This window comes from Bidens hawaiensis, unplaced genomic scaffold, assembly GCF_021521415.1.
Source record: "Bidens hawaiensis isolate Kalapana, Puna unplaced genomic scaffold, B.hawaiensis_p1.1 tig00034162_1, whole genome shotgun sequence".
Lineage (NCBI taxonomy): Eukaryota > Viridiplantae > Streptophyta > Magnoliopsida > Asterales > Asteraceae > Bidens > Bidens hawaiensis.
The window spans coordinates 42,964-65,927 of NW_027495882.1; the positions used below are offsets into that span (position 1 = coordinate 42,964).

The 22,964-nt window shown below is 35.3% G+C and overlaps 2 protein-coding genes across 2 annotated transcripts; one reads left to right on the plus strand and one right to left on the minus strand.

The window, feature by feature from the left end:
* Positions 1-16,434: 16,434 nt before the first annotated feature.
* LOC143585747 (pentatricopeptide repeat-containing protein At1g03540-like) lies at positions 16,435-17,836 on the minus strand. Its single transcript, XM_077067457.1, has one exon. It carries the CDS (start codon positions 17,785-17,787, stop codon positions 16,435-16,437), a length of 1,353 nt encoding a protein of 450 aa, XP_076923572.1. The 5' UTR covers positions 17,788-17,836.
* A 2,694-nt stretch (positions 17,837-20,530) lies between these two features.
* Positions 20,531-21,701, plus strand: LOC143585749 (protein ULTRAPETALA 1-like). Its single transcript, XM_077067459.1, has 3 exons — positions 20,531-20,725; positions 20,994-21,309; positions 21,404-21,701. Exons 1-3 carry the CDS (start codon positions 20,548-20,550, stop codon positions 21,576-21,578), a joined length of 669 nt encoding a protein of 222 aa, XP_076923574.1. The 5' UTR covers positions 20,531-20,547; the 3' UTR covers positions 21,579-21,701.
* The last annotated feature ends 1,263 nt before the right edge of the window (positions 21,702-22,964 follow it).

Below are 22,964 nucleotides of genomic sequence, written 5' to 3' on the forward strand. Positions count from 1 at the left end.
TGGTCCAATGCGATGGCTAACGAGTTTAATGCCCTTATTAAAAATGAGACGTGGGAATTAGTTCCAAGACATCCTACTATGAATGTTATACGCAGCATGTGGCTATTTAAACACAAATATAAATCAGATGGTTCCTTGGAACGGTACAAAGCTCGTTTGGTTTGTGATGGTAGATTACAACAGGTTGGGGTTGATTGTGGAGAGACTTTTAGTCCGGTTTTCAAACCGGCCACGATTAGAACGGTCTTAACTTTGGCTTTATCACTGTCTTGGCCCGTTCACCAGTTGGATGTCACTAATGCATTTTTTCATGGCCACCTTAATGAGACCGTCTATATGTATCAACTAATGGGATTTCACAACAAATCCTATCCTAATCACGTATGTCGGTTGAAGAAATCCTTATACGACTTGAAGCAAGCACCACGAGCTTGGTACCAACGATTCACCGATTATGTTCTTACAATGGGCTTTAAGCAAAGCACGTGTGATAACTCTCTTTTCACACTTCACCATGGTCACCACACCGCCTACCTTCTCCTATATGTGGATGACATTCTTCTTGTCACCTCCACAGATGGCTTACGCAACCATCTCATGGCCGGCCTTGCCACAAAGTTCGTAATGAAAGATCTTGGCCCGGTTAACTATTTTTTGGGTATTCATGTATCTCGTTTCGGGGACACTATGTTTTTGTCTCAATAGGCGTATGCTATGGACATCATCAAACGAGCATGTATGCAAAATTGCAATCTGGTTGATACACCAATTGATACGAAGCCAAAATTGGGGTCTAATGTCGGGTCACCATTCAAGGATCCGACCCTCTATAAGAGTCTTGCGGAGCGCTTCAGTACTTAACTTTCACTCGCCCTGATATTACCTATGCGGTACAACAAATTTGCATGCACATGCATGACCTGCGGGCAGACCATTGGAATGCATTACGACGGATTATTTGTTACATCCAAGGCACGGGTAATCATGGTCTCGTGTTGAGAAAAAATGCAGATCTTTCCTTAGTTGCTTATACGGATGCCGATTGGGTCGGGTGTCTGGATACCCGGCGTTCTACTTCCAGCTATTGTGTTTATCTTGGTAATAATCTACTATCATGGTCATCCAAACGCCAACCCACCATCTCCCGCTCAAGTGCCGAAGCTGAGTATCGCGAGGTGGCAAACGTGGTTGCCGAAATCTGCTAGCTACGTAACCTACTTCTCGGACTTCGACGACACTATCATGTGCTACCCTTGTCTATTGCGACAATGTTAGCGCCATTTATCTTTTAATAAACCCGGTTCAGCATCAACGAACCAAACACATTGAACTTGATATTCACTTCGTCCGTGAGCAAGTTCAACGAGGTCGAGTTCGGATTCTACACACGCCTACTCGCTATCAAATCGCGGACATCTTCACTAAACGGTTACCCATGTTCTTTTTGAGGATTTTCGGTCTAGTCTCAGCATTCGGTCACCTCCAGCTTCGACTGCGGGGGTGTAATAGACTACGTCCTACATAGAAGATTATTCACCATATATTGTATTTGTTATTATTTATATTATTTCCATACTTAACAATACGATTGTAATTATTTATAGTTGATAATGAATGAGAAGATGGCAAGGATCCAAATTGTGATTATCATTCTCTACAGTAAGGATTATTTTAAGCAAATTTTTATAAAAAATATGAAAATAATCTACTTAATTTGGAAAGATTCTGCATTAAGTATTGGGTCAAATTTAGATAGACAATGAGACTTGTGTTGTCAATTGGACCAAAATTATAAGAGACAATGTCACGTCAAGAAGGAAAAAGGATTTAAATGAGTACAAAACAGGACATTCATGAGTCATGAGAGTTACAACCACTACCACCTTCATTAAGCAAGATCATTCCAAACAAGTCCTGCATATTTAGAGCTGGCAATTTACACATGATATACGATTATACGACATGAACCTACATGTCTTTAACATGATTCAGGTATGGCCTTAACAGATTTCGTGCACTAAACAAGTAGACACAAATCAGCCTGCTAATTTTCGTGTCTAAACAAATAAAATACCCGTTTACCTGTTAATTACTTGTTAGATCGTGATTATGTTTTTTTATAAATAAAAATAAAAATAAATAATAATATAATATGTTATATACCCAAAATACTAAACCACAAACTATTATACCGGCGTGCATAGTTCCAATCCAACATCAAGTAGACGGCGCACAAACCTTATTTGAATCGCCCTCGCCGGATCTCCGGTATTCCGGTGGTTTCCCTCCACATCTAAGGTAGTCACAACCCATACCTCTCCACATCTCCGATTCTTTGGTAGCCCGGCCTCCTTGCAGCTGCAGCGGCGCCACCTGTATGAACAGATTCATGTCTTATCATGTATACCTAGTATTAACTAGTTCGTGTTCGGGTTTGGGATACATGCACACGATAAGTTTTCGTGTCGTGTACAAGTATACATGTTTCGTTTTCGTGTCTTATTGTGTATGGGTATACATGATACGCAGTCCTATGCATATTATTGCAACCCTTGCATATTATTGTGAGTGGGTTCTCTATGTATATAGAGTAGTTATAAGTGGTTGTGAGTGAAGGAGATAGAGAAACTTTTGCTTTTGAGTAAATTTGGAGAAGCACTGTTCACTCTCTATAACTTTTTAATGTTTTTTGAAAGTGATTGTGATTGAAGAAGAGGGAAAAGGTAAAGATAAAAGTTAATTGAAAATGAGAGAGAAATTTTAGTGTTTAGTGTAATTATAAAGATAGAGATGCTGCTGGGAATGCTCTAAGAGCATTCATAATTATAAAGATAGAGAAAATGTTGTTGTTCAATGTTAAATTTGGAGACGGTTCATCCTTCATAATTTTTTAATATTTTTTGAAAGTAGTTGTGAATGGAGGAGATAGAAAATGTAATGATTAATGTAACACCCTAGGCAAATCCCACATCGGCCGTGGACAGGAGAGATCCTTGGTTCATAAGTAAATGTCCCGCCTCTTAAATCACCAACGCGTTTTGGGCTTAATGGTAGTGGACAAGAGGAGAGCTCCACAGTTAAGAATGCTCAGGTGGGAGTAGTAGCAGGATGGGTGACCTCCTGGGAAATCCCCACCTGGGAAACCAAAAACAAATCCGTGAGCTCTTCATGGGCAAAGCGGACAATGTTGGTGGTGCGAGGGGCCGGATGTTATAAATGGTATCAGAGCCATTCCTGTGCCGTTCGGGATGGAGGGGCAAACCTCATCAGAGAAGGTGAGTCCCCGGAGGTGTCGCAAGTACACCTTAGGAAAATCCCACATCCTGGAATGGATGGTGGGGCAAACCTCATCGAGGACGATGAGTCCAAAAGGGGGGATGTTTGTAACACCCTAGGCAAATCCCACATCGGCCGTGGACAGGAGAGATCCTTGGTTCATAAGTAAATGTCCCGCCTCTTAAATCACCAACGCGTTTGGGCTTAATGGTAGTTGAGGAGAGGAGAGCTCCACAGTTAACCGTGCTCAGGTGGGAGTAGTAGCAGGATGGGTGACCTCCTGGGAAGTCTCCACCTGGCAACCAAAAACAAATTCGTGAGCTCTTCGTGGGCAAAGCGGACAATATTGGTGGTGCGAGGGGCCGGATGTTACAATTAAGGTATAAAAATGAGAGAAAAAGATAATGATTTTTAGTGTAGTTTTATATTTGGAGATTAAGAATCGATTTTTTTTTTCATCGAAATGTAATACCATTTATAATAAAAGGATTCAATTACAATAGAGAGGTAGGTAAGCGGGCAACAATGTGCGCCGCCACCCCCTTTTGAATGTCAAAAGCCGATCCTACTAAAAACAATGTTATCGTTCTTCGCCGTCGATGAGTTTTTGTGCACGACTCGTTGAACTCTTTTCAGAAACGTAGCAACATCGGGGGCAAGAGACCCAAATGTATCCAAAGCAAAAGGAATGAAGGCATGTTAATTTTCGACACACGCCTTCTCGTGCTTAGCAATTTTTCCTGATTCTGCCTTTTACATGGCCTGCCTAGCAACAAACCCGGTGTACCTAAGAACTACAAATAGATATCTCGAGAAAGCCCAACTATTCAACTTGAATGTAAACCGAGACGGCTCGACGAGGCTCGTTTACATACGAGTTTTTTTTTTAGCTAAGCCTTATTCAAGCCCTTCAAGCAAGCCGCAAACTACAAAATTTTTAAACAATATAGCTTTTCAAGCTGAGCTTTCCACTTTATTAAATTACAAAACGTATTTTTTTTATATCCGCGCATACCATAACTGTTCATCATCCCCATTGATCAATTATTTATGGCCTTAAATAAAAAGTATTCAAAACCATCCAAATGCGATCTTGTTTTGGCTCGGCTGGTGAACACCCGAGCCGGCTCAGGTTATTTATATACGATTTTTATTGAGGCGAGCTTTTTTTGAGCGATATTCAAGCTAGCAACAAGTGTTTTAAACATCCCTGTAGCTTTTTTCGAGCCAAGGTTTTATTTTCATTAGTTTAAAACTTTTTTTATATAGTTTTTATTTTTCAAACGGATCAGTTAAAGAAAAATATTTATTAAAATAATTTCGTAGACATCTTTTCTTTGAAGACATTTTTGTTTAATAATTTAAAACAAAACGAGATTAGAAACAGAAATGCAAAGTTTTATTTGTTAATTTAGTTTTTTTGTCCTATCTTAATTTGGATTAAAAAAGTTTATATAGAAAATATGTTTTACCAATGAGATTTGGAATGAGAAAAATAAGATTTACAAAAATCATATAATTAAGTAAATATTCTTAAAACCACTCATTTTAGTAAATAGTTTTTCACTCACCTCATTTTGATAAAAAAAAAAGAAAAGAAAAAAACTCATTAATATCTTTAGCATTTGATAGACAGGGTAAAGTTAAAATACAAATGACAACAAAAATGAGAATGGTGAAAAAGAATAGAATCCATTGATTTTAAAATTAAATGGTGGAGACTAATTTAAAAAAATAAATTGATGAGAAGGGAATAAAGGTAATAACCCACTTTTTTTACTCTCTTTCCACATACAAAGCACATGTCAATTCCCCCATCATTTTAAAACATCCATAACTTTTTCACACAACATTATTTTTTTAAAAAAAATTCACCATAACAACAAGCGTTTTTTTTTTCTTTAATATGAGTATCATATTGTTATAAAAAAATAAATAAAAATAGTGGTTTTTTATAGGCATAGGATCCACCTACACCACCTAGGATCTTCACACACCAAATTTTTCTATATGGCTCGAACTAGACTATACAGTCGTATAGCAGCTGAATCATGTCAGTTTGTGTCGGAGCTTGTCGTTCATTGTTTGTAGTGCCTCGTATAGCCGTATACGGGCCGTATGCGCCTATACACGGGGGGGGGGGGGGGGGCGTATAGAGCTATACAGTCGTATACACAATTTTTTGAAAATTTTAGATATTAATACGCTAATATGGCCGTATAGACCTAAACAGGCCGTATAAGGTTATACGGCCATATAGACAATTTTTTGACACAATTTTAAATATTAATACGTTAATATCTTACATTTTAATGTATTATAAATATATAACATACTTGGCTAAATATAATATTTTAAAATAGAATAAATTGTCTATTAGCATTTACATAATATACTCAGCTAAATAATTTGTAGTTGTACCCCGAGAACATTCGTTTAAAATTATATTATGTTACATTTTATAATAGTCTATACACGATGACCAATTAATGATTAAGCAAACAAGAAAACATTTGGCCAAAACATACTGATAAACATTTTCTGTAAAAGTTTTCTATACGGTCGTAAAACACTATACGGACCGTATAGGTTTTATGGTATGTCAGATGGCAATACGAGCCATTTAATACCTATACAGCTTGTATATGTCTATACGGTCGTATAGGTTGAAAAAAGCTGGGTTTTTTTTGTTCCCCTGTCAGTAATGCGTAGCCTATACGGTCGTATAGACCTATACGAGCCGTATAGACATATGGGGGTGGTGTAGGAGGATCACATCCCTTTTTATATTGTGTTATTGGTTGTTCATTATGATTTTTAATTGGGTTTTTCTATGCATTATGTTATAGATTTTGGTCATTGTGTTATCAATTGATACTCATATTAAAGATAACAATTAAAATAAATATTATGTCATTGTGTCTTTTTGTTTGTTATTGTTTCTTTGTGCTCGTCATTTGTCTTTCTACTTATCATTGTGTTTTAGTTATTGTGTATTACGTTTATGTCATTGCGTAATATGTAGTTCCCATTGTGTTTTACGTTTCAGGTCATTGTGTTATATGTATTCACCATTGTGTTTTACGTTTCAGGTCATTGTGTTATATGTATTCACCATTGTGTTTTACGTTTCAGGTCATTGTGTTATATGTATTCATCATTGTGTTTTACGTTTCATGTAATTGTGTAATATGTATTCATCATTGTGTTTTATGTATTAGATAATTTGTTTGTTATTTTATCATTATATTTACGTATTATTATTACACAACCGTATTATTAGCATTTAAAAAAACAGAATGATGATGTGAAAGACACAGTGACGAAAAGACACAATGACGAAAAGATAAAAAGACCCAATGGCGTAATTGTTTTTTTAATTTTTATATAGCAAAGTCATACTCATATTAAAGATAAAAAAACGCTTGTTATTATGGTGATTTTTGTTTTAAAAATTAATATCATATGAAAAAGTTAATGATATTTTAAAATGATGGGGTAATTGACATATGACTTGCATGTGAAGAAAGAAAATATATACTATTACTTTTATACCATTTTACCTTTAGTCCCACTTGACACATATCAATCAACTATAACTTCTCACTCTTTTCATTTTCGTTAGCTTTTGTATAATAACTCAACCCTTGATTGATGTTACACCCGCATGTCTACTTCACCTCGCATATCAAACTTTATTCCTATTATTATCGTATGCCTAAATGTTTTAGTGTGTCGCTTATCTTTAAAATGCCATCATTTTAGGCCGCCTATTGTAATGCATGACAAATATACAATGAATATAGACATGGTATATAAAATTTGGTGTGTAAAATTTTTAGGTTCTGTACATTTAAATTCGAAATTACATTAAAAATCATTATATTTTTATTTTTCTATTCAATTAAATAATATGCTCTTTTATCTTTATGCGTTTTTATATCTTTATCGTTACCATATCTTTTACCTTCACTTACAGACACGTTTAAAATGTATTAAAAATTATAGGACGTGAACAATAATTTTTCGAATATATATACTCACAACACTTAAACCACTCCTACATATATAAAAGTTTCACTCACATTTTTTTTGTGGATTAAATATAAATGCTCTTAGCAAGTGAACAAAAGGCCATTTCAAATGAAGGATAATAACCCGTGGAATTCCACCAATCTTCATTCCTTTTTCTTTTTAAAATAATTTTGTATATTAAATAATCTTTGGTTAATAATTTGTATTTGTTAACTTAATAAAAAAACTAAATACGTAAGGTTGTATAAAAACACTTTCTAAATACCCTGGTATAAATTTTAACGAAAACAGATTTTTTTTTTTCAAAAAAATTATTTTTTGGTCTCATAAACGACTTTCATACGTGTTTGGACCGGTAAATTTGGTTAAATATATTTACGTTTTCCGAACTATCCGACGACAATAAAGACTCAAATATATATAAATATGTATGTGTATATATATATAGGGTAAGGATCCTAAAAGAACAATTGACAAATTGAGAACTTTGAGAACCATTTTGGATCACTAAAAAAACCCTCTAAAAAAATATTAAAAAAATTATAAAACAAACAAAATCAAAAATTTTAAAAAGCAAAAGAAACCAAAATTCTTATATTTCATTCCGGTTTCATTAATCTGAAATTTTTTTTTCTTTTTAATTCGTATCATACCTATACACATATGTATATTTTCATTTAATCTCTAGTTACGTAATATACACATATGTACATTATCATTTACCTTAAATTATACATATGTGTATAGGAAAAAACGTGTGTACATATTATATATATATATGTATAATAAAAAAACCCGATTTTTTTTTCTTTTTAATTCGTATTATACCTATACACATATGTATACTTTCATTTAATCTCTAGTTATGTAATGTACACATATGAACATTATCATTTACCTTAAATTATACATATGTGTATAGTAAAAAAATATGTGTACACATATGTACATATTATACATATATGTATATGTATAATTTAGCTAAACCGAGAATTTTTTTTTACGTTTTTTTTTTTAGAAACCAGGATGATAAATAAGAACTTTGGTTTTTTTACTTTTTTTATTTTTTGTGTTTTTTTTTGTTTTATGTTTTTTTTTATTTTTGGGTTTTTTTGTGGTTTAAAATGGTTCTCATAGTTTTCAATTTTCAAAAAGTTCTTACATGATCCTAATCCTATATATATATATATATATATATATATATATATATATATATATATATATATATATATATTCAATTTATATTTAGATATATTAGCTATGAATTAATGTATTCAATTTAATTAGTCGGTAATGTTTTATGTGGTGTAAATTTTAGTTATATTACATCTTAATTTTATTTTAGATATATTAATAGTGTAATTTTATTTGAAAAAGGAAGGAATTAGTGAATTATTGGAAGTATTTCCTTGATATTGTGACAAGAATGAAATGGACTGGGATATGATATAACACTGTGAAGAAATTGATAAATTGTAATCCATACTACGAAAGAAAACATCTAAAAGAATTCAAGATCAATCAACAAAAAATAAAGTCTAAGAAACCCAAATCCAAATATTACAAGCAGAATATTTCAAACACAATTATTATTCCCTAAATAAAAGCAATTAATATTAAATGATTATACATATAATCATTTATTTAAATGATTATACCCACATCATTGATTCAAGTTAACGTGTCATAGCTCTTTAAACATATTGATTAGTTATTCGTCTTCAATGTGTGACCATTTAGGATCAAATTAAATAGGTAACATTATCATATGTCGTTATTTGGACATATATTGACGGATTGACCCAACGATATGCATATTATGGCTAAACGTACTCTTTTATAGGTTAAGTGCACACTCCCTATGAGTATATAAGTAGAGATTTGATGTGACTAGGGGATTTAGTAGGAGGTAATGAGATACAATCACTAAAAACAATAGAAGAATTAATTTTAACACAAATTATATATATTTTTTCTAATATAAACTCCTGGATTTGGACATTGATAAGACATTGAGAATTGATCTCCTCTGCATGAAACATGTCGAAAGTGCAACTATCTTATCCGGGGGTGAACTTCCCACCAAATGGCATGAATTAGATTGAAAAGATACCGTGTTTGATTTGATTAAAATAACAATGATTGGTAGAATTTGATTGAGAAAATATCGTGTTGGATTTGATTAAAATAACAATGATTGGGAGAATTAGATTGAAAAAGTATCGTGTTGGTAGCCAAGATAAAAATCTCACACTATATGTGGTGCAATAGTCGGCTACGTGGGTTACCGAGACCACTCCACGTGACCCAAAATTTGGGGGCCACAGAAGTTTTAGTACTAAGATTCACATTCAATCCATTTAAAGATGTGCGAGAGATTTTTATAATTCAGGAGGTAGGTTAGGATCCTATGAGTGAAAGAGAAACAAATATAATGTTTTTTTAGTATATTTAAAAAGTTACTTTTTACTTCTTATAATTTTTGTTTATATATTTGAAAGTGGTTATTGTTTGTATTCAGTGACGATCAGTTAAAATTTTGTTTATTAAATCCGGTTCAGTAAATATGGTAATAATAATTAATCTTATTAATTAACAATTATATGCAGCGGAAAGTATACAATTAATCATCACCGAAACTAAACCTGACAGGATCCGGTTACAAAACCATACGAGCACAGTAATTATATACAATATATTATGAACTACCGATGAGATAAATAATACCTCGGTTAATGAATAACCGGTTGAGACACTGAGGTTCAACGAACAAACGCTAGTTGACGAGCGAGTAACTGGACAGCGGTGGCGTCAACAAGTGAGGTCAGCCGCGGCGGTTTCCGATCGGTAGCAGCAGGCAACAGGTACAGCAGACGGCAACACAAAGTGCGATGGTGTCGGCTGCGTGCAGTGGTGCCCGACGGCTTTAGACGGTGGAGGTCGGTCGGTTTCTTTCGTGAAAGACAAAACCCACGAGTAATGGAGCTAATGCTCCCTTTTATTTGGAGTTGATTGGCAGGCCACGTTTCCAATTCTCCAAGAATCAATATCAATATCAGGTTATCATTATTTTTAACTATATATAATGATAAGCTTATAACTATTAAATCCTAGCTGGGCCTTCAAAGTCCAACTCGTTTAAAGCTCAAACAAGTTTATTTACTTAGTAAATGAACAAGTTTATTTACTTAGTAAATAAACTATACTATTTATAACTATTATAAATAATAATTCTGTCATATTCATATTCGTCATTTACCAGTTAAACAATTTAAGTGGATTTTAGTTCGTTGCCCAAGGTGCAACTCTCACGGGTCATAACTCGGTCGGTCACGTTAAATTAACCGAACCGATCCACTATTTCCAACAGTCTCCCACTTGGATGGCTTTCGGTTAAGTTCCTTAAGGCAGACAACCAGCGGTGCTCTAGCTACACATGGTTGCCCTCAATAAGTTATAACACTTTAAAGTCATTAACCAAAACATCTTGGAATACACTATTGCAAGACAATGAGCTTATGGTAATCGTTATCATCTATCCTTTCCGTATATGACATCAATCGAACAATAAGACATGGATCAGATTCAATCTCATATGGGCGTTCAATCATTATAGTTCTCGATCTAGAATCAAAGTGGTCCAATCAAACACACAGTTAGTTTGGGTGAGGCCTCACACTTTACCAGTTTAAGTCAACGAGGGCGCTAAGATGTCTAACTGTTACATATCATGTAAGAGTACAGAATCCCATCTTAATTACATACAACTCCCATTGAACTTCAGATCATTCCCAACCAGTGCCTTTATAGCTGGCAGTTACGCGACAGCGGTTGACACTGATCAAAGAATGGCCTTTAGTAAACGAAAGTTCTAATATGTATCTCAGGTCTAAGGATACTAAATGAGTGTACCAGTATCAAAACATCTTATGACTAAGATCCATGAAGATGATTTGATGTGAGTTACATCCAAGGTCATTCTTAATGAGGTCTGTGAGTTTGGAAGTCAACCCCTTGAGTCCAAAGTCAGATTAGTCTTAATTCAGAGTCGTTCCCACGAGTATGACCGACTACGGATAATTTAGAATACAATATTCACGGATTAAACGTATTAAAACCAAACACAGTTATATTATTCAACATTTGCATTTAACCATTAAATCAAAAGAGAACTTAAAGTATAACTGTTTGAAATGTTCACACATCCAAATACTAAATCAAAACAAACTACTAGCTAATCTAAGACCGATAGCATCTCGGTGATGATCATGCTTGTCCTGAGTCATCGGTTTAGTGAACGGGTCAGCTGGGTTTTGATCTGTGTCTACTTTTCTTATTATGATGTCTCCTCGTTCCAGTATTTCTCGTATATAATGGAACTTACTTAGAATGTGCTTGGCCCTGTGATGAAATCTGAGCTATTTGGCTTAAGCAATGGCTCCTGTGTTATCACAGATTACGTCGATCGGTTTTCGAAAACTTGGAACCATATCAAGGTGGGCTATGAATTTCTTCATCCAAGCAGATTGTGAGCGAGAAACATCTAGGTCATTCTAGAAGCTTGCATCAGTGTAACACCTTACAGTGAGCTCTTCTTCCACTCCTCCAAACACTAAGAACATATCATTGGTCATTTTCAAGTATCTTAGAATGTTCTTCACAGCAGTCCAGTGGGCAATGCCAGGGTTCTGCTGAAAACGACTAGTCATGCTCAAAGCATACGAGACGTCAGGTCTAGTACATAACATTGCATATATGATAGAACCAATCGCCGAAGCATATGGAATTGCTTGCATGTGCATAGTTTCAATGCCCGTTGCCGGAGATTGCGATTTGTTCAACATGGTTCCTTTAGCCATGGGGAGAGCTCCTTTCTTGGAGTTATCCATTGGGAAGCGTGCCATTACCTTGTCTATGTATGTACTTTGACTCAGCCTTAGAAGCCGCTTAGACCTGTCTCGGTAGATCTTTATTCCAAGAATATAAGCAGCTTCACCAAGATCTTTTATTGCGAAACAAGATCTCAACCAATCCTTAACTTCCTTAAGCATAGGGGTGTTGCTTCCAATGATCAATATATCATCCACATACAAGATGAGGAATGATATAGTGCTCCCACTAGCCTTTCTGTAAACACAAGGCTCACCTTCATTCTGACAAAACCAAACTCTTTGATTTTCTAATTAAAACAAAGATTCCATCTGCGAGATGCTTGTTTGAGTCCATGAATGGACTTATTCAGTTTGCACACCTTGATCGATTTGATCATAGCAATGGACGAGAAGGTTTCACCAAAGTCAACACCTTGAGTTTGAGTAAAGCTTTTCACTACTAGCAGTGCTTTATAGGTGTATACATTTCCATGCATGTTGGTTTTTGTTTTGAAAATCCACTTGCTCCCTACTGCCCGACATTTGGGGGGTAGCTCAACCTAGTTCCAAACTTGATTGTCACGCATAGATTGCATCTCGGCGTTCATGGCATCTTGCCATTTCTCAGATTCCGGATCTAAGATAGCAGATTTGTAATTAGTAGGTTTGTCGCTTGACTCGGCTACTAAGAGGACCTCGAGACCATCTAGATGTCATAGGTATTTAGTGTTTGGTACGCGAGTCCTATTACTTCTGCGAACGCTTGTGTTCATGTCCGATGTATCAGCAACAACAACCTGTTGGTTATTGTTGGGATTCAGTGGTGATCAGTTAAAATTTTGTTTATTAAAACCGGTTCAATAAACGTGGTAATAATAATTAATCTTATTAATTAACAATTATATGCAGCGGAAAGTATACAATTAATCAGCACCAAAACTAAACCCGACAGGATCCGGTTACAAAACCATACGAGCACAGTAATTATATACAATATAATTTTAACTACCGATGAGATAAATAATACCTTGGTTAAGGAATAACCGGTTGAGACACCGAGGTTCAACGAACAAACGCTAGTTGACGAGCGAGTAACCGGACAGCGGTGGCGTCAACAAGTGAGGTCAGCCGCGGCGGTTTCCGATCGGTAGCAGCAGGCAACAGGTACAGCAGACGGCACACAAAGTGCGGTGGCGTCGGCTGTGTGAAGTGGTGCCCGACGGCTTTACACGGTGGAGGTCGGTCGGTTTCTTCCGTGAAAGACAAAACCCACGAGTAATGGAGCTAATGCTCGCTTTTATTTGGAGTTGATTGGCAGGCCACGTTTCCTTTTTTCCAAGTATCAATATCAATATTAGGTTATCATTATTTTTAACTATGTATAATGATAAGCTTATAACCATTAAATCCTAGCCGGGCCTTCAAAGTCCAACTCGTTTAAAGCCCGAACAAGTTTATTTACTTAGTAAATAAACTACACTATTTATAACTATTATAAATAATAATTTCGTCATATTCATATTCGTCATTTACCAGTTAAACAATTTAAGTGGATTTTAGTTCGTTGCCCAAGGTGAAACTCTCACGGGTCATAACTCGGTCGGTCGCGTTAAATTAACCGAACCAATCCACTATTTCCAACAATTATGAGTGAATGAAAGAGAAATGGTAATAATAAATGTATAGAAAAAATATTATTCAATTATAGTTATTTTAGTGTAATTTTGGATTTGGAGATAGGGGATTGGATGTGAATGCTCTAAGACCTCCACGTAGCGGCATGTAAAAATCGTTAAGAAACTAGCGTCGAAACGTTGTCGCAAACCGAGGAGGCTGGACGTAAGACTGTGAAAAAAAAAACTAACGTCAAAACGTTTGAACCCGCGCATTGAAGGTGCGCTAATAACATACTTAACTTTATGTAGGAAAACAAAGCATATACGTCGTTGATATCATTAATATAAAAAGTCTAAATGCCACTAATTTGTGCGTTGCAATAAGGCCGTTGATAATATTCAGTAATTTATAGAAAAAAGATAAACATTAAAAAGATTCGCGTTCGAACGTTGGTAATGATAAAAGTGTGCTGCGACGGCAAAAACGAAAGAGTTAAAAATATTAATGGTGATAAAATAAACACTTATAAATTTGTATGTAGTAAAACATCATATTTTAAAAGTTGTAAGAGGAAGAGAAAAAGAAACTGTAAAAAACTCAAAACCTTAAATCAACGTTGATCATTATACGTCTGTGCTTCAATGACTTGTACGCTCCGACAAACAACTTCGTTTTTAAATGAAATTTACACATTCCGGATTTGTGGCTGAAATTGTATCGATTTATGAATATTATTCTCGAATTAATACGTAATCGTTTATGCTCTTTGTCTGTTAGTATCGTTTCTGTTCATATGCCCGTTAGGATCATTCATTAGTGTCTATTAGCGCTCGGTTACATCCAATAGTGTTCATTAGTGTCTGTTTGCATTCTTTTACAATATTAACGAACATACACAGGTGAACATGAAGAAGCTCAATTCTTTAATGAACGGGCACGGGCATGAATTTTCGTTTGGAAGAGTGTTCGTGAATCGTCCGTTTGTCCGACAAAAGCTTAACGAACGAACAAGGATAAGGTCTCGTCAAGTTCTGTTTGTTTACGACCCTAATTACATGGATTAAATATTTTATACTTTGAAATATTTAATCGATAGCATTGAACATGAGAAATTTGGAGTCATGTAAAGAGCAATCTATTAACAAATGTTAAGATATTTTCATAACCTTTAATGAAAGTAAACATATAAAAAAAGGGTTATATTTCATAAATAGTAATCAAATTTTAAAGTTGTTCCAATCAGGTCACTGAAAAAATCGTTTGTTTCAATCAGGTCATTGAAGTTTCTTTTTTGTTCCAATCCTAGATATTTTACCTGAATAGCAGATAATCTAGGTTTTTTTTTATTTTTTTAATATTTGGAAAATTAGATTTAAATAATCCAAACTATTAACTATTGGCCAATAATAATCCCAACTAACAACCTAACCACTGACAATCTCTACTTTTAATTTTGTTACCAATAACAATCCTGGTCTAACAAATTATTAACTAAGTTAACTTTTGATGACGTGACTTGTGACATAAATAATTATTAAAAAAAATAAAATTATGTCAACATTTTACCCCATATGTGGACCAACTTTAAGAAAAACAACAAACTTCATCTTCCTCTTTCAATTTCAACTTGAAATTTTTCTTTCAGCCACCGCGCCACAATGTCTTCCTCTTCCTTTAGCTCCTTCTACCCATCACAAACCTTCACTGCCTCTTCCCCAACATATCAATGATGACTGTAAGGAAGACCAGAGGGCGGTGACTCGACGACCGTGAAGAAGGTCACCGATGTGAAGCTAGTCGAGAGATCGGAGGCAGTGACCATCGGCTTCCTATATGGGCAATCGAAACCTGCGATCCAGAAGAGAGGAAATAGAGAGGGAGAAAGATAGATCATAACAAAGAGAGATGGAGAGTCAGATTTGTACTTGCTAGAAACCTGCAACTCGTTTTTCCGGCGAGCGGATCTGAAGGGGTGATGGCTATGATGGTAATGCACAATGGGTGCTGGTCAAGGTGATTGTGTCTACGCACGAGGTGCTTTGGCGACGGTCGGCGAACTCGGTTTTCCGATGATGCTGGTTTGGCCGGCGACATGGAGTTGGGTTGGGGGAGTTGAGATATGAAGATGAAGCAGATACAATTTTCATCTATTTTTTTTTTAATTGAGATAATGGGATATTTTTGTCATTCCACACGCATTTTGGTCTTAGTAAATATCCACATCAAACGCCACGTCATCAAAAGTTAACTGAGTTAACAAGTTGTTAAACCGGAATTGCTATTTGTAACAAAATTGAAAGTTGAGATTGTCAGTGGTTAGATTGTTGTTGGGATTATTATTGACCACAGTTTGGATTATTTAATCCATTTTCAAATATTACAAAAAATATAAAAAAACCCTAGATTACCTGCTATTCAGGTAAAATATCTAGAATTGAAACAAAAAAGAAACTTTAATTACCTGATTAAAACAAAAGATTTTTCATAACCTAATTGAAACAACTTTTAAGAATTGGTTAATATTTTATTGACTAAACCCAAAAAAAAATGGCATTGCATTCTCAAAGGTGTGAAGATTGCAAACATTCACATGTTCAAAATAGTTATAAACGTTTGGGAGTACATCTATATCAGTTCAACTTTTTCCAAGTGTTTTTTGAATTCCTCTTTCTTTCATAAGCTCTATAACCTTACCTGATTCATCCCACCGCCCAATCGATCTATAAACACTAGCTAAAAGTACATAACTCAAATGATAGTCCGGATCCAAATCCATCATCTTTTTACCAACTCTTTCTGCAACAATGAAATCACTACTAGTAGCACAAGCACCAAGCAATGCTGCCCAAAGTGATTTATCATCCTTAAAACTTGACTCCATTATTAAATGTTCAGCATCTTCTAACCGTCCTGCACGCCCTAAAAGATCAACCATACAACTATAATGCTCGATTCCCGCTTCAATTCCATACATGTTCTTCATTAACATAAAGTATTCTTTCCCTTCATCAACCAAACCAGCATGGCTACAAGCAAAAAGAACAGCAATGAAACTAATGTTGTCGGGTTTGATACCCGACTTAGTCATATCATTGAACATGTGAATAGCATCTAAACCTTGCCCGTTTTGAGCAAACCTACTAATTATTGAATTCCAAGTTATCATATTTCGAGTTTGCATACACTTGAAAACTCTATAAGCAAAGTGTATGCATCCACATTTCGAATACAGATAAACTAAAGCTGACTCTATAATAACAGATTGACATGTGTGCCTCCTTAAATACTGGCAATGAACCTCTTTTCCATGTCTGACAGCTGTCAAACCCGCACACGCCCGAATTGTGGTTCCAAAACTATAAAGATCAACCTCTTTCATTGATCTGAAAAGGTTAATAACAGTATCGAAATCACCCGTTTGGCAGTATCCACTGAGCAATGCACACCAACTCACTGAGTTTGGTGCGGTGATTCTATCAAAAACCATTTGAGATTCATAAACGGAACCACATTTACCATACATATCAACTAAGCTGCTGTCAACAACCACATTATCTTGAATACCAGATGTAACAACCTTAGAATGAACTTGTTTACCTTGCTTTAACCTACCTAAGTTCCCACAAGCAGTCAAAATCGTTCCAAAGGTGAACCTGTCTGGAGACATTTGATGGCTCCTCATCATTGACACAAACATTACCAACGCTTCTTCAAACAAATCATTTCTAGTAAACGCAGAAATAACCGAAGTCCAAGAAACCGGATCCGGTTCAGGCATTTCATCAAACACCTTGCGTGCATCATACGAAACATAATTTCTCCCATACATATCAATCAATGAGCTAGCAATCACATGATTGGTATCAAACCCACGCATGACAACAATCCCATGTAACCCGCGACCGACATTCACGTCTCCGAGGTCCGCGCACGCCTTGATCACCGACGACAAGGTAAACCCGTTCGGCTCAACACCAATTCCCATCATTTGTTTAAACAAGTCAAGCGAAAAACAAGGCTTTCCGACACGAATAAAGCCCGAATATCACGTCTGACGTTTTGTTTGGTTGGGTGTTTCATCAGCTTGCAAAATAATGTATTGATTGAATCTATTGCCCTAGCAATTATAACTAACCATCGCTTAATTTGTAATCGGGATTGATTGTATCAGTGGGTTGGGTTTGCAGATCGATTTCAAACAAAGAATGGTGACTTTGTAAGAATTGTTTGCAGATGGATTTCTCAATAAAGAATGGGTAATTTTTGAAAAATATCAAAAGCTTCATAATTAATGTTGCCGCTGGCCTAATTCTTCTCTAACTTGTTTCTCTGGGACGGTGGATTTAGGGATGTAGGGTTTATATCTGCGGATAGGGAGGTCGGTGGGTGGGGTGGTGAGCGATGGTGAAGGTGTGGTGGTGGCGGTTGTGGGCTTGTGGCAGGTGGTGGCGGTGCTGGCTGGTGGTTCGGACTAACGACGGATTGGGCGGAGGGTGGTGGTCCAGTGGCGGAAGAGGAGGAAGTGGGCGGAGGGTGTTAATAGATATAGAAACAGAAGCAGTGAAAATGAAGAAGAAGAAGAAGTTGCAGGGTAGGCAAAAAGACCAATATGCCCTCACATGCACCTCACGTGAGGGCATTTAACTGAGTTTTTCTAACCCAGTTAGCGTAAAGGACATAACGTGTAGAAAAAAAAAGTTTAAAGTACACCGCCTGTAAGGAAACTTAGAAAAAGACACGAACCGTAATTTGGCTTTTTTTAAAGGACAAAATTTGTAATTCTGTCAAGATATCAAGAATTATTATTTAATAAAATATAGCATTTACGTAAAGACAGAAGACAAACATGTAATAAGCTTTGCCGCTAACCCTTTTTAATTGCAAAATTAAATGTTTTAAAAATTGCATTCATATTTTAAAAACTACATTCATAAATCTTGGAGTCATAACATTACTATACATGATTTATTAGACTTGTCTAAATGGCTTTATAGCTTCAGATGTGAGAAAACCAAAAGTGTCAAATGCAAAAGGTACAAATACATACATGTTGATTGTCAAAACAAGCTAGTCTTCTCATGCTTTAGTCACCTTGCATGAAACAACTTTTAGAGCAGCATGCCAGCCCGTGAAACCAATACTTCTTAAGCCCACCAAAGAGGAAACCATGTTAGATCCACACACATGCTTCCCTCAACTCCATTCGAAGACCAAAATACTGATCGGGCGAAGAGTTAAACGTTCATCTAGCGGATCAGCCAATTTCATATATACTTCTTTTTAACAAAAATCTCATAGCTTGGCTGCATGAGATTTGATGGATTAAATGCATTCAAATTAGAGTAATGTGATTATTTAGAGATACATAAAAAGATTTTAATGTAAATGTTGTTAAAACAGTAATACCAACCAGTAATAGGGTTTTTTTATAGCAACCATTTATGTAGCATTATTGGATTCCATTGTTTTAAATAAGAACCCACCTGCCTAACGTTAGACAACCTTCATGCGCAGCAACTCCTTTTGTCCTTTACCACGGCCACCAAGTGTAGGTAAGGTTTTTTTTTTTTTTTTTTTTTTTTTTTTTTTGAATGTTAATGCTTTCCTCCTGCTATTTATTTACAATATACCACCATTGCCAGGAATCAAACCCTGGACCTCTCACCCAAAGGCCAAAGCCTTTACCATCCCACCAAAGTGGAGATGGCGTAGGTAAGGTTGGTGATGTATGTCCTTGAAACGCCTGCAAACTACAAAATCACTTTTTCTTTAACGCATGTTAATATCTTTTAGAAGTCAGAGTTAACCTAACCAATTGACTTAACCCTTATGATATATTTTTATAAATGTTTTCTTAGTTATATTTACTTTTCATTTTTAGTAAAATATATTTCAACATTGGCCATAGCCAATGAACTTAATTCACCTTACGTTGGAGAAGTGAAACTTTAATCTCAAGACTGCAAAGTTTCAAATTCGAATCACATCTCAACAAAGTTTTACTGCAGCGGACCTTCGAGCGACGGATTTTTATGAAATATGAGATAGTGGTTTGAGTTACCTAATGTTGTCTGTGATCACAAGCATATCTGATCCTCTTTTGTTATTTGTTAGTTGTTACCGAGACTTTATTTATTGTTTGTTAAAAAAAAATACTAAATCTTAAAAGGAGAACCACAAAGTACAACTGTATATGACAATCTCACAAAGGCAGCAAACACAGGGAGGGTATTGGGTTCAGCATCATCTATATCTGTTATCTTAACCTATAATCTACATAGGTCATGTCATGCACTGGCTACTTATTTACACTTTTACCCCTGAATCTATTGCATCACAACCCATCTTTTATTTACGGTTTTACCCCCTGCCAGCTCATTCCGCTTCATTTTTCCAGATCCCGAATTTCTAAAAACTGACCACCATACACTATTCAATGCGTATGTTATAATCTTTTAATTTATAGGAAAATGTGAGTGTGACATCCTTGATCTGGTAATATTAATTTCCACCACACTCACGAAACCCTTTTTCTTTCTTTCTTTCTATCTCGCACATTCAACCCTCCGCCAGATCTTGAACATCATCCATCTCGATCTTTTGCACACACATTTGCATTCTTAATAATAGTTGTAGTAAGATACCCATTTGGATTCTATCTGGTTATTTGTTTTGAATCCTTAAATCTTGACAAATTAATACTATATATGCTTTATAAACAGAGATGGCGGCGGAGGATGGCTTGACGATGTTTAGTGAGCACGAGGTCAAGGAGATGGGTGGGTTTAAGGTCGGCGCCGATGGTCACGTGGAGGTCACGTGCGGGTGCACTAGCTACTGCTACGGTGATGCTGTTGGTACGCTTCGGGTGTTTGCTAACGGTGATCTCGAAATCCGCTGTGATTGTACCCCTGGTTGTCAAGAAGGTGTTTTTATTATTATTGTCTCTATGGACTCGTTTGCATGTTATGTTACTTGTGTGTCAATGTGTTATATGCATTTGATGTTATGTTTTGAAACAAATTTTTTGGTAATTAAATAATTAATCCATGATTTTGTTACATTCCAGAACATTAAAGTTTGTGTTATTTTTTTGTGCCTTTGACCTAATGTTACATATGCATAGTTTTAGGGTTTAGGAAATGAGATTGAATAAATAGTATGTTTCTAATTAAGTGATTGTGTTATGTTTAGATAAATTGAGTCCGGCTGCATTTGAGAAGCATTCAGGTAGAGAAACTGCAAGGAAATGGAAGAATAACATTTGGGTGATTGTTGATGGAGAAAAGGTTCCTTTATCTAAAACCGCACTTCTCAAGTATTACAACCGCGCTTTGACATCGACCAAGACCGCCAACACCGGTCGTGCTTGTCATCGAGACGAGTTTGTTAGATGCACACAATGTGATAAACATCGTAGGTTTCATCTACGCACTAAAGACGAATGTCGGGCTTACCATGATGCTCTTATTGATGATCATTGGAAGTGTTCTGATATGCCTTTTGAAAAGTATGCCGTAACATTATTATTATTATCAGGGTTATGCTAAACGTATCCCACATGTGTTATTATTATTAATGAACGTGTCCCTTGTGTGTTTTAGATTAACATGTGATGATGAAGAGGAAAGAGGAAGCCGGAGAGTGTATAGAGGTTGTGTGCGGTCAACTACATGCAAAGGTTGTACAACATGCGTTTGTTTTGGGTGTGATACCTGTCGGTTTTCTGACTGCTGCTGTCAGACGTGCATTGACTTCACTACAAATTCTAAAGCTTGACTAAACCAGCCTGCCTGCCTGCCTGCCTTTAAATCACATTTTTTGCATCCACTCTTCTTTTAACTTTAACCTTCACTTGATCTTTATGACGTTTAACTTTATGTACTTTGGAACACAAATTGGGATATTGGATTGTTGCTCATCTGGGTTAATAATGAGAAGGTTTTTTTTATTATTATTATTATTATTGGTGATCGAGTTGAATGAAATCTAAGCCGCTGGCCACACCACTTGCAACCATTTTCATTGGTGACAGGATATATATATATATATATATATAAAGAAAAAAAAGTAATCAAGACGTCAAAACAATTATTGTCATGTTAGGCAAGTTACGTCTCATGAAAAGGGGTTAAATTTAGTTGTCCTGTTAGGCTAGTTTCGCCTCAACCATGTGCTCACAAGGGTCTGCTCGTTGACAGAGAAGGATCACTAAATAACATAAAAAAAAATGTGAGACCGATGATTGTGGTTCCATGAACTTAAAAAGTTGGGGTTATGTATAAGCCACTATAAGAAAACCATTTAATGTTTTTATTTAAGTTACACGTGATGCTACTTTATATGTAGCTTACCATCAATGTTACTTTATATATCATCAACTATTATAACTATTAATACTTTATTTAGTTTTATTTAAGAAAGTTGGGTGACAATAACTTACTTCAGATTTATGATAGTTTTTTTTTTTAACTTTGTAGAAAAAGAACAAGAAACAAAGGGTAATTTTGCTTTTTTCAAAAGTTTCAATGTTATATTCCACATATAACTTATTTTTGAAAAGATTTAACAAAAACATAAGTGGATACATGTATTTTCTATAAGTGATGAAAAACATTATATCGTTGATTACTATTATACATTTTTCCTAAAATAATATTTATACTACTTATAGCTGTGAATACAATAACTTCTTTCCTTTTCATAGTTAAAAATATTGAAGATCTAAAAGCTCATTGAGTCATATAATTTTGTGAGCAACAATAACTTTATTCATTCGTAAAGATGATGTCTACATAACCTCATTGGACACATTCGTTGAAGGATATAATCTTGATTTAACATATGAATGAGGTTAAATATAAACAACCAAGAGGTAGAATGGGTGAATCAAAAAAAGATAAAAGACTATAAAGATAAGAGAATAAATTAAATGATTAATTAATTGCTAAGAGAACTATTGGAGTTAGAGATAAAGTATAATATTTATTATGTGTTTGAATATTATTAGGAATTAGAGTTGGAGCATGAAATGAGTTTAGGTTAGCATAAATAGAGGTGTAGGATCATTGTATATTGTGCGGTTTTCGTTCTTAATAATATTATAAAAGAGTCGTTGTAGAGTTATCATAAAAATATCATTGTTGTTCATGTTGCTCAATCTAT

Bases quoted from the DNA above. Each gene is read 5' to 3' on its own strand.
- LOC143585749 (XM_077067459.1), top strand. From the start codon at position 20,548: ATGTTTAGTGAGCACGAGGTCAAGGAGATGGGTGGGTTTAAGGTCGGC. The intron at 20,726-20,993 runs GTGTTTTTATTA...TGTTATGTTTAG, and splicing joins TACCCCTGGTTGTCAAGAAG to ATAAATTGAGTCCGGCTGCA. The intron at 21,310-21,403 runs GTATGCCGTAAC...TGTGTGTTTTAG, and splicing joins TCTGATATGCCTTTTGAAAA to ATTAACATGTGATGATGAAG.
- LOC143585747 (XM_077067457.1), bottom strand. From the start codon at position 17,787: ATGATGGGAATTGGTGTTGAGCCGAACGGGTTTACCTTGTCGTCGGTG.